The sequence below is a fragment of the Epinephelus fuscoguttatus genome, linkage group LG12 (assembly GCF_011397635.1).
Source record: "Epinephelus fuscoguttatus linkage group LG12, E.fuscoguttatus.final_Chr_v1".
Classification (NCBI taxonomy): domain Eukaryota; kingdom Metazoa; phylum Chordata; class Actinopteri; order Perciformes; family Serranidae; genus Epinephelus; species Epinephelus fuscoguttatus.
Genome location: NC_064763.1, coordinates 9053585 through 9066228, shown reverse-complemented (window position 1 = coordinate 9066228; position 12644 = coordinate 9053585). Strand labels below are relative to the sequence as shown.

The 12644-nt window shown below is 39.7% G+C and overlaps 1 protein-coding gene across 4 annotated transcripts; it reads left to right on the top strand.

Annotated features, from left to right (window-relative positions):
• The first annotated feature begins 1099 nt into the window (after nt 1-1099).
• Nucleotides 1100-11901, top strand: LOC125898707 (protocadherin alpha-C2-like). Of its 4 annotated transcripts, none has more exons than XM_049592591.1 (3): nt 1100-3687; nt 5808-5844; nt 7714-11901. In XM_049592591.1, the coding sequence occupies exons 1-2, from the start codon at nt 1252-1254 to the stop codon at nt 5817-5819; spliced, it is 2448 nt and encodes an 815-aa protein (XP_049448548.1). In that variant the 5' UTR covers nt 1100-1251; the 3' UTR covers nt 5820-5844; nt 7714-11901. The 4 variants fall into 4 exon arrangements, with proteins under 4 accessions (XP_049448548.1, XP_049448547.1, XP_049448546.1 ...); XM_049592590.1 differs by having other exon boundaries at nt 7711-11901; XM_049592589.1 differs by lacking the exon at nt 5808-5844.
• Nucleotides 11902-12644: the final 743 nt, after the last annotated feature.

The following is a 12644-nucleotide window of genomic DNA, read 5'->3' as shown; positions in this document are numbered from 1 at the left end:
TGACCATCCTCCTTTTACTGCCCATGATGTCAGTATACAACCCCTTTAGTTGGGGAAACCAAACACAGCAAGCACAATAATAACAGGAAGTAAAATATGTGGTCAGTGGGCAATGGTCGTAATTCCAATATAAAGCTTTAAACTGTAGGTCACTCCAAAGAAAAATATCAGGATAAAGTTTCTTATCATTGCAGGATATATATTCAGGTGTATTTTAAAACAGTTTCATCCATATTATCTGTTTGTTTGGTGATGTCAGACTGAATGAGAAATATCCTTTAAGACAGAGGTGATGGGATGCAAACACAACCTTCTGCTTAAAACATTTTGATAAAGACCATATCTTAAATGCAGAATGAGATACAAAGTGATATCATTTTTCTGACTATTATCTGAGTGTCTATGACATATTGCATTACAATATTAGCAGTATCCACCAAAGGGATGGAGACAGATATGAATGATGCAACATACCCACCAAAAAACAAAACAAAACAAAACAAAACAACAACAAAAAACAAAGAGCCTTACATGGCTTCCTTACATGTTTCTTTCATATTTCCATTTGGTATTTTTTTTTTTTTTTCAGAATTAAATAATTCAAGAAAATAACAATCTAAAATTGTTATGTTCAGCAAATACTTTTATGTAGCATTTGCATTCCCTACTTTTCTTTTTCTTTTTTTTTTTAAATTTCAACATAACTTTACAAAATGTGTGGAGAATGTTCATTGAAAGTCTTCTAATTATGACTGGCAAATACATTTTTTAACCACATCTGTCTCATGAATGAGATAACTTAAACGTGCCAGGTGAACGACATGGGAACATCACTTTGTAATCATGAGTTGTATAATTAGACATTTCCTCAAATTTTGAAATTGGGCCACTTTGTCATCACATCCAACTGTTGTTTTTTTATATTTTAAATGAGCATAGAAGTTTCAAGTTGCAGCACAAAATTCTGAATAGAAAAAAAATCTATGCTTAAGTTTTAGAAATTCAAGTATCAGTCTGTGTGCACCCCTTAATCTCAGTGAGCCCCCCCGAGCAGGCCACACAGACGCTGCCTCCGCCCCTGCAGAGCATTGCCGTGTGAGCCCCGCTCCTCCAGCGGTACTGCACCGTGCATGGCCTACTGCAGCTCCAGCTACAACTGGTGGAGGCAAGAATGACACCGGCGCTCCCCTGCATCAAGACAACCTGATCGTAAGGACGGATCTGTTTTAATTTCTATTATTAAATACCACAATGATGATGCTTGTGATTGCACCCTTACGGACACGTTTTATCGCGGCTGTTTTCACATTCATTGCACTATGGGGATGTGCGCTCTCCATCACTCGGTACTCTATTCCGGAGGAGATGGAAGAGGGCTCCTTTGTTGCCAATCTGGCCACAGATTTGGGTCTGGATGTTCGCAGTTTGGTGGAGCGCAGAGCCAAGCTCGATGTCATTCACAGTAAAAATTACCTTGACATTAACAAAGAAACGGGGGAGCTGGTAATCCGCGAGAAGATAGACCGGGAGAGCATATGCATGACTAAAACAACCTCGTGCTTTCTGAAAATGGATGTCATACTTGAAAACCCCATTCGCATTTTTAATATCGAGTTAGAGATCATGGACATTAATGACAACGCGCCCGTGTTCCGCAGAAAGACAATGCACTTGGACATATCGGAGGCAACCCCTCCCGGTGAGAGATTTTCATTGACAAATGCTGTGGATGCGGATGTGGGGGCGAACTCTATCAAGACGTACTATCTCAGCGAAAGCAAATACTTCAACATTGATATACAAACTGGCAGCGATGGCTCCAAATATGTCGATTTAGTACTGAACGGTCAGTTGGACCGGGAGGAGCATTCAATCCATAATTTGATTTTAACCGCTGTGGATGGAGGGGTGCCTCCCCGCTCCGGCACAGCCAGCATCGTTATTAATGTCTTGGATATCAATGACAACGCCCCCCTGTTCAGTCAGCCGGTTTATGCAGTCAACGTCTCAGAGAACTCGGCTGCAGGGACAGTGGTCATGACCTTAAACGCAACAGACTTGGATGAAGGCACGAATGCTCAGTTGATATATTCATATACGCTGTACACCTCAGAGAAGACTCAAGAGCTCTTCTCACTTGATCCAAGCTCAGGTGAGATCAAGGTGAAGGGGGTGATCGACTATGAGGAGAGTCAGAGATTTGAGATGCACATACAGGCTCAGGACAGAGGGGCCAACCCGAAGTCTGGACACTGTAAAGTCACTGTGTACGTCACAGATCTGAATGATAACTACCCCGAAGTGACCATCAAGTCTGTGAAAAGTGCACTGACAGAGGATGCCTCTGTGGGGACGCTGATTGCTGTGGTCAGCGTCAGCGACAGGGACTCTGGTGTCAACGGGCAAGTAGAGCTCACTTTGAACCGCCAAGAATCTTTGCCTTTCTGGCTAAACAAATCCTCAGAGGGTTACTTTGAGCTGCTGGTTTCAAAGCCACTGGATAGAGAGATAATAAGCAAATATGACATCACACTGAGGGTGACAGACAAAGGGTCACCGCCCCTATCTGAAAATGAAACCATCACTTTAGAGATTCTGGATGTCAATGACAATGCACCCACGTTCCCCCAGTCCTTCTACACAATCCATGTGGTGGAGAATAATCTCCCAGGGGCGTTATTGACATCTCTTAGTGCGTTTGACCCAGATCTCAATGAGAACCAGTACTTGGTTTATTTCATAATGGAGAAGGAGATTGTTAACACGTCTATGTCAATGCTGTTCTCCATCAACCCTGAGAATGGTGATCTCTATGCCCTGAAGACCTTTGACTATGAGAGAGAGAGGGATTTCCTTTTCCATATCGAGGCGAGAGACTCTGGTGTTCCCCCACTGAGCAGCAACGTGACAGTTCACATCATCATCCTGGACCAAAATGACAACACTCCTCTCATTGTGTCACCTTGGCGGGCGCAGGGCTCCGTGGTAGAGGAGGTGATACCAAGGTCTACGGATAAGGGGCACTTGATTGCCAAGGTGATCGCCATCGATGCAGATTCAGAGCAGAACGCCAGGGTCACGTATCAGCTCCTGCAGATCAGCGACTCAACCCTCTTCAGCCTGGATCAGTACAATGGTGAAATCCGGACGACAAGGATGTTCAGTTACAGAGACCCAAGACAACAGCGGCTGGTGATTGTTGCCAAAGACAATGGCCAGCCTGCTCTATCTGCCACTGTCACCATCAAGATATCAACAGTGGAACACGTCATGTCCTTTTCAGAGACCACAGAGCTGCCGCTAGAGTATGATGTCTTCACAGACCTGAACCTGTACTTAGTCATCGGTTTAGGGGCTGTGTCATTCCTGCTCCTGATAACCATCTTGGTTATTATTGTGCTGAAGTGTCAAAAACCAAAGCCAAAGGCCATCAAGATCCCCCCGGCCAACAGAAACAGTGTGATCAGCAGGAACAGCGTGATCAGTCAGAGAAGCTCCACCATCGCAGATTCCACCCTGATCTCCAGCGATGCCTACTGGTACAGTTTGTTCCTCGCAGAGACCAGGAAGGGCAAAGTGGTCGTGAGACAGCCGATAATCCCCAAAGGAGCAGGGTATTTTGTGTCCAGTATACCCAGGAGCATAGGGCCGAGTGAGACCACAGACTCCAGAGCATCCACACTGGAGGTATGTATAAATTAAATAGTAGATGAGTGCTTACAGACAACACAGAGGGAACCAGAACATGTTGGTAAGACAACTAAGTGGTGTGTTCAGGGTCTTACTGCGGTCTAAAAAGTTCTTACATGTCATGCTGTATTTCCTGAAAGGCCAACCAATGTCTTGTTATATTTACCGAACATGCAGTTTGGTAATGCTGTTAATAATGTTTGCAGATTCAAAGAAGTGCGTTTACTACTGTATAAATCCTACAGTGGCATAATTTTTGTAGTTTAAAATACATCTGAAATGGACCACATATGCAAAGTTTGAAACACATTTTTGCAGTATCAGGTATCAATCTTTAATGTTCCTTATTATTTTATTTCATACACAATATTGATTATTCTAAACCTAGAGACACTTTGGTTGATACTGCATTGTGCACAGGTTTAATTATCCAGTGGGGAATTCTACACAAAAACACGAGATAAATTTATGAAATATCATGAAGTCATTGGTTTCCAATCGTTTTGGCTTGTGGTTGCCTCCAAAAAAGCAGTGTGCCTTTGGAGTGTGCTGTTGAAACTTCTGTTGATGTGTATGAGTTGTAACATTTTCCCTCTTAACATCTCAGCTGGTTTAGTTTAAAAATCATTTGAGGCTTGAAAAGGTAAAATGATGTTGTTATTTATTATTTAAAGGACTCTAGGTTGGGACCCACTGGATTAAACCACCCTTCTGTATATAAAGTACACATATATAATATATACAGTTGTTAAAACTAGCTCCACCTAGACCAGCTACAACATTAAGATGGGTCTGCATATTAGATAATGTCATATATAATAGCCTCAGTAACAGTGGCAACTTTTTCTGCAGTAAAAGTACTTTTATTTTTGATATTTTTGATACTTTCACCATACTTTTACTTTAGTCGAGGATCTGATTATTTTCTCCACTCTTACTTTGAAATACATTCAAGCTTAAAACTCAAAGCAGTTTGTGTCTTGGTTATGAGTATGGAGTGTCCACTGACGGATATCAATGGAGCAATGAAGTTGAAAGTTTTGGTGTCATTTATTTGAATAGTCCACCAACTGTTTTGCTTTATTCTGTAGATGTTTAGCAGAGTTGCAATAGAGTTTATGTGAGTATTCATGAACATACCTACATATTCTCAGAATAATTTAGTTGAACTTGAACTACACACTCAAACTTTGCAGCAAAGGTGGAGTGAATAGTTCAAGTTCAACTAAATTATTCAGAAAATATGTTGTGAATTGCCACATGAACTAAAGTGAAACAGTGGAATTTTTGAATCTCAGCTAATATGCTGTCTAAACAATCTGTGAACTACCTGTAGGCAGACGATGTAATTAAAGTGCTACCAAAGTTGTTCTTCTTCTTAAAATGTGATGCATTGGGGTTGAAGGTGTAAAAATACTGCATTTATTTGGTCCATTTTTTGAAAATTTTCTCCACTGATATATTGCTGTATACAATGGGTTGTAATGTACCAACTGCAACAGAAAGAAAATCTGGGAAAATAGAAATTACAACTAAGAATATAATCATGCTGATGTTTATTATCAGCCTATATCTAGCACAAACTGTCTCAATATAATCAGGCTAAACAAATACCCCCACAAAATGGAAAATGTGCCACTGTTCGATGTCTTATGTAGTATGTAGGTCATTTATTGGAGATGCATAACACACAATCAGAGCATAACTAGTGGGTGTGAGGGGGGGAGTAAACTTCAAAGAAGCCCAGACATAGAGGGGTTCTCTTCAAGGACAAGAGATCTCGCTGTACTGAGATACATCACGCTGGGGGTCTGCGGAGTCTCCAGCGACGCCCCTGCACAGAGACAGCAGACTGTAATCAATGTAGAACGGCTGAAACCGATCCAGATGTTGTTTGCTTTTGTGCAGCTGGACCTGCAGACTGAGTGATCCGCTGAAAGATTAAACAACATGAATATGCATAAATGCACAGGTGCATGTGGAGAGAGATGGGCGGGGGAGGGGGGGGGGCGGGGGGGGCAGAGAGAGAGTTTTATGTATGTTATGTATGCATTGTAAGTGTGAGTGTCTGAGTTTCACACAAACCACTGAACTTGTCTCTTTTTTCTGTTCTTAAGTACTCAAAATGAAAGGAAGTCCATTCTACAACTGGAGGTATGCTGGTTGCTAACTACATTCTGTAGAGCCACTATAATTGTGTAGACATTTTGTCTCCTTTTCCTATTTGGTATATATTCTTGGTTTGGCTAAAAAATCCTGCTTTGATAAACCGTCACAGTTCCCAATATTTGGTGTAATCCTTTGGTCAACATACTGTCCTGATTAAATAGAGCAGAATCAAATATTTCCATTTGTCCCCTGTCAGACACTGTCCCTCTGCAAATACAACACTCTGTTCCACTGCAATGCTACTGTGAGCAGTGCAATTTAAATTGGCTGGTCTCTCAAGTGCAAAAACCTATCAGCTTACTGAGAGCTGAGATTAGAATAAAATTGGCTGCTGGTCAGACCTGTGTTGTGCACATCTGGCGAGCTTGGCAGAGATTCAGGGCAAATTTGTGATGGCATAGATAGAAAAAAGGGATCAGGTTATGAATTGTCCCGAATTGGTTCTCAGCATGTAACATACCTGAGAGCACAGACCGTATCGAACTATCCCCACATCCAAGGGCACGTTTCAAATGGGCAATGTCCTATAATAATATGAAGCCTATCCTACCAAAAATGGAAACACAACACTTTTGCTTTTGCCCTTTTTTTTTTTTTTTTTTTTTACAGGTTTCAGTTAAAGATCTAAGACTTTTTCATGAACTCAAATATATTTCTCTTAAATCTTGGTCACAAATTTGTTTAAAAAACATATTAGTGAGCACTTCTCATTTTTCAAGATAATTTATCCACCTGACAGGTGTGGCATATCAGCCTACTGATTAAACAGCATCATTACTACACAGTTGTAACCCAGGATGGTCACAATAAAAGGCCTCTCTAAAATGTGCAGTGTGATCACAACACAATGCCACAGATGTCACAAGTTTTGAGGGAGCGTGCCATTGGCCTGCTGACTGCAGGAATGTCCACCAGAGCTGTTGCTTGTGAACTGAATGTTCATTTCACTACCCTAAGCCATCTCCAGTGTTCTTTTAACGTGAATTTGGCAGTACATCCAACCAGCCTCACAACCGCATAAGTCAGTTATGATGACAAACTGCTGTCAGGTCAAGACGCTCAGCTGTTCAGGTGGCTGGTCTCAGAAGATCATGCTCGTGAAAACACAGGATGTCAAGATCCTGAGCTGGTATGGTTACATGGTGTGCTGTTGTGAGGCTGATTGGATGTACTGCCAAAAAGTATGGAAATGACATTCGAGACAGCTTTTGGTCATGAATTAAACATTCAGTACATAGACAACAGCTCCTGCCAATGGCATGCTCCCTTATAACTTGTGGCATTGTGTTGTGTGATCAAACTGCATATTATCTTGGAAAAGGACAGGTGCTCGCTAACATGGATTTTGCAACCAGAATTTAAGAGAAATACATCTTCTGAGTGCATAAAAAAGACTTAGATCTTTAACCTAACCTTGTTAAAATAGGAGCAAAAGCAGAAGTGATGCATTTAGGTTTGGTTCAGTATATTTTCCCTCCATAGATGTAATATTGGTCCACCAAATACCAAATAGCACACTGTGATGCCTGCTTGTGCATGCTTTAATTATACGCCTTGCTTCCCTATTACAGTTTATGGCTTTGTCATATTTTATTTTAGCTGTGTATGTTAGTCTGACTTCTATGGCTGATTTGGTGAAAATTCTGAATCCTCAACAGCTCTGATTTGAAAGAAAAAAAAATACAGAGGTTCTGATTAATCCCTGAATTTAGATGTCCCTGAAATCCAATGACATGTCAATGATGGTGGCAGTAACCAGTCACGATCCACTGTTGCATGAGTGAGGACTTTCCATGAGTTTATATCGAGGTTGACTTCCTGTGTGGGCTAATTCTATGTTCTCTCTCTTAGCAGGAACCCAGAAGAGAACTGCCATGATATAATCATCTCTTCATGGTATTCTCTGGCTGGAATTCTTCCCCATGACTCACAAAGAAGATGCAAAACAACTGTCCTCCCTCAGTCCCGCTGCTCCAACTCATTCTTTCTCTCTAGCTCCTCCAGTCCCCCGTACAATCATCGACCACTAATCACCTCAGCTTTCTACCTGCTTTTCTCTTCTAAGCATGGATCTGCATGATTCTACAACATGTTTGAAATATCTGGACATAGAATTAAAATCATTTATGTCATTTATAGCAGCATATTTGGACATTTCTAGAGTTGCCTCATGTAGTAAATCATTCCCTCCTTAATGCTTTGAAACTCCTCAGTGGACAAATTTGCCTTCTCTCCAGGGTTTACGCTGTGTGCTGTAGTTTTAGAAACCAACAGTTAGTCACCTATATGTAAGCTGCCATCGACCTTTTTTAAGCAACAGTTCAAAACACGCCTATTCACAAATACACATATGAATCAGGGTGAATATGATACTTCCATAAGTAATACTAAAGTGTAGCTGATTATGTCATTGATTCAGGCTTTGCACTTGGTGTTTATGTTTTTTGAATAACCATTTTTACTGTATTATGAGTCTTGCTGTTCAGCAAGGGTCACACTCTCAATTAGTAACTTGCAGATAAAATAACTGATCTAATTTTAGTTTTGGTTTTTTTTTAACAGTGTTTGTTGTACTCAACAGTGATGAATGTGCGAAAATGATGAAAAAAGAATGAAAGAAAACTGTAAAACTGAAAAAAAAACCCCAAAAATATAGGAGATACAGTGTTTCTCTTTTTATTTGATTGTTGATACAGTAGTTCTATAGAAATTATAATGAGGTCAGAGAAACAAAACGACTTTTGACACCCTCACTGACATCAGGTGTGCAATTCAAACCTTATAGACATCTGTGCTGTTTTAAAGTATCTGACTAAACACACAGTTATCTTGCTGTATTAACACCCAAGTTGCCAGAAGTAAAGGTTGGCATTGTACATTTCTGCAAACCATGAATATGTAACATTTGCACATTCAGTATGAGCTGACTTTGTCGTCATAAGGTGGAGAGGATGGTGAACTACATAGATGAGACACCTGCCAAGCTGCAGACTATTGTTCAAGACCAACAAATAACAAACTAGTTGTGTATTAGGGAGTCACTGCTGTGTTTCCAGTGGCTTTTTAGCAACCGTACATGGGTGTTTTCTTGTTGCTATTTTTCCAACAGGGATACTGCCACATTGCTGCTAAAACAGTGGCCCAAAAAGTTGTTTTTTAACTGAGACACTGCTTTGTTTCCTGCTGCGGTAGTGGCACAAAAAGTAATTTTTTATTTATTTATTTAATTATTTTTAACCAAGCAGGGATTGTGCCACAAAAAGCAGGTACTTAAAGCCAAAACAGAATCTTTTCCTAACCATAACCAAGTGATTTTGTGCCTGAACCTAACCAAATGTTAGCTCCAGTGTTGTTCAAACATTAAGTTGTAATGTTTTTGCTATATAATAACATACAGATGTCATGTATCTGTGGTTTACCAACCTTTATTCTGGTGACTGGGTTGTGTATTACACTGCAGTATTAAATTTTCTAAACTATGGTCATGTTCAAACTCTAGCATACAGTGTTTGAGCCTGTCTCCTCTTGTTGAGGTCAGTGAGCGAGGGTGCATGGGGGAGGTGTGTTCTCACATCAAATTTTCATTCAGACGCACTATGACATAACAGATTTGGGCGGGGCCAGAGTGGGCCGCATGTCAAACATGAACCATATTTTTCAAAACAGAGTCAAATGTCAATTCAACTTTCTTTGTAATAAGATTTTATTGATGACGAGCGATTATTGTTCCTAATTCTCACTGATAAAGCTGGAATTGAAATATGAACTGCATTTATTAATTGCACACAGTGCAAACCATATAAGTCAATAAAAAAAATTACAATCATAGTGGAAATTTTAAAAAAAAATATTTTGTAATGAGAAATACTCTGTTTATTGAAAAGATTGAGAATATTAAAATGTATTAATCTTTGCTATGGTAAAAGGGAATATAAGATCCAAACAAGGTATTGTTTTATGAATATTCATGTTTTTATAGATATTTTATGTATTAACTTTTAATGCTGCTTTTGTGAGCTTCTTCAAGGGCATTTTGTGTTGCATATTTGTAGTTTAGTGCATATGATGTTGTTTTGATAGTGTACATAAGTTACTGAAACTAGAGTACTTTTCTTGACCTCAGAGGTAGTGCTGTAGCACTACTGTGAAGCCCAGGACTTTCATTTCTCAGAAACAAGGAGCTCATTAGGACAGCTTATTAGGGTGCTAAACGATCAAATATAATTGGGTGAGGTAAAGAGATGGGAGAAGGAGGACACGGTGTTAATTATAGTTGCAGTATTCCAGTGCTGACTTTGCAAGTAAAAAAAAACAGCCGAACACATCCATAGTGCATAAGAAATATTAAGCAGCTGACAGTATTTTGAAATGTGCACTAGATCTAAATGTGATCTCAGCACTCACTCAGAAATACAGCGGAGACAGAATATTTCTAGATGTATCGAGCTACATATTCTGAGTCAGTGAAATCTAACCTCTCTTATCCTCTCCCGCTGTTGCCTGGTTTCAGTTGCACACCAGGCTTCCTAGACATCAACACAGCCGGCTGCCTGTCTGTCAGCCCGAAGATGTCACTTAATGAGGGATCTCTTGCTGTGGAGTACATGTATGTGCACAATAAATGTCTGAACCGGTCGATTCCAACAGTGTTTAAAGAATTAATGAATTGCACATGTGATGAGCTCCTTGCGTGCCTTCTGCATTGTAAAAGATATATGTGACTGTTGATGAATGAAAAAACAGCATGTCATACAGTATTACAAATTACAGTTATAGTACCCCAACGATAAAATACCCTAAATAATAAGGCATTGTTGGATATGGGCTCAGCCTTTTGGTTTCAGAGCAGACGTTCTACTAAGAGCCGGTAAATGCATTTACTGTAAATTAAACTGCTTTATACTTTGTGTTTTTTATACAGTAGACTTTTTTGATATCTTCTGTATTCACTGTGATCAAAAGGCACAGGAGGTGCTTGTGCTTGGTATAGTAAAAGTGTGTTCTTTCTCATTTGTGTACGCAGCTCAGTTTTTTCCTCTTTGCTAATTTGCCAGTCAGACTGTACAGTATGCTTCGAGAGTTGCATCAAACCTAATCCGGTCCCATCCCACTTAGTGGATCAAAGACAGTATGGGAGAGAATGGTCTATCTTTATTTTCAAGTCTGGTTAATTGTCGAAATTTTTGATGTTGCTTATTTGGCTTAAATGTTCTGCCTGATCATGCTAGTTTGAATAAAGCTTTTTAATCTGTCTTTCTGTTGCGTCTGTGATGAAAAATGCACCAAAGTTATCGGAAGTGACTTTTGGTGTGTGACACACTTGCTCTCTCTCTCTCTCTCTCTCTCTCTCTCTCTCTCTCAAAGTCCCTAGCATACACACATTTTGACCCAGTTTCTCTGTATAACGCTCTGTGCTAATTCTTGGAAATTGAAAACTAAATAAAGGAGATGTGCCTGCAGTTCAAATCGCAGAAGCAGACAAATAATAGCTTTGTCAGGATTAGTAAAAGCCCAGAGCCAAATTGCACATTCTGCTCTTTGCTGTGACCACACAGGGCATCCGTCTGCAGTCCTGCTGGACACTGATGTGTGAGGGTGCCATGAATTTGTCCTGATATGATGCAATTTCTATTATAATCAACGGCATCAAGTTTGTCTACCACAATAATATCTTAGTTTGAAAAGGATTGAGGTATTATTACCAGTTATTGCTGGAAATGCAAGTCAGGGTGTCTGGAGGTCCTGAAAAGCTCTTAAAATGTCGATTTTATAAGTATTAGACCTTAAAAGTTGCTAAATAGTCTTAAATTTAAATTTCTGAGGCTTAAATTGCCACAAACATCTTCTGTAATTTATCTATCTTTTAGTTTCTATTTGTCAAAAATGATAAGCTTAATTCTGCCTGAAAGTCCACACTTCTGATCTCACAAAACATCTATCACTGAGCTTCACACTGCGTTTGCAGGGTTATACTTGCATATTCATTGGCCAAATGTAGATAACCAAATCACACTAATAATTATGTTCCTACATAAAACCTGCCTCTCCTGTACTGCTGGAATAATAAAAATATGATTTTTGCAAAAAAAAATTGGTCTTAAATTTTGTTTGAATTTTATCTTGAAACAATCTTGAAAAGCACTAAATTTCAGTGTCTGATACCTACAGACATCCTTCAAGTGCATTTACACACACCTGGGGTATTTTGATAAATACAGTGTGTCTTACAGTGCTAGAATGTCATGTAAATGTCCATCAGTCTTTGTGCATGCCAGGAAAAATTTACAGAGTTTAGTGAGAAATGCAATACAGTTGTATATGATAGTTGGATACCACTCACCTCACCAGCATTTTGAAACACATGCACTACTATATTAAAGGCCTTAAGGTCTTCTGGTTACTTGTGCTTTAAAAGAATTGAAAGTAGGTCGGAAGAAATAAAGCAGCGCACCTGTGGCTACACTTGTGTGTGCTGAGTATCGCTGTAATACTTAACATCAATCCTCTTCCCCCAGTGGTCTGCATTTTCAGAGCTGGTGCTGAAAGTGTTGTGCAACCCAGCTGTGATAAACCAGGACACTGGGGTGCAGCAGTTTACTTTTTATTACACTGTTTACTTACAGGTAAAATTGGACATTTTTCCTTGTAAACCATTCACTCTGCAGGCGGCCCTGCAAGTGTTTCTCACATATTATTTCAGTAATTTCTCTACACAGTATGTTCAGTAAGAACAGTATGTGGGGCAGCTTTGGATCACCACCCACATCTCTGATTTGTTTAGCAAT

What these genes read in the sequence shown, in the direction of transcription:
- LOC125898707 (XM_049592588.1), top strand. Translation starts at nt 1,252, where the DNA reads ATGATGATGCTTGTGATTGCACCCTTACGGACACGTTTTATCGCGGCT. An exon ending in CCAGAGCATCCACACTGGAG is followed by an intron (nt 3,688 to 7,710) that starts GTATGTATAAAT and finishes TCTCTCTCTTAG; the next exon opens with CAGGAACCCAGAAGAGAACT.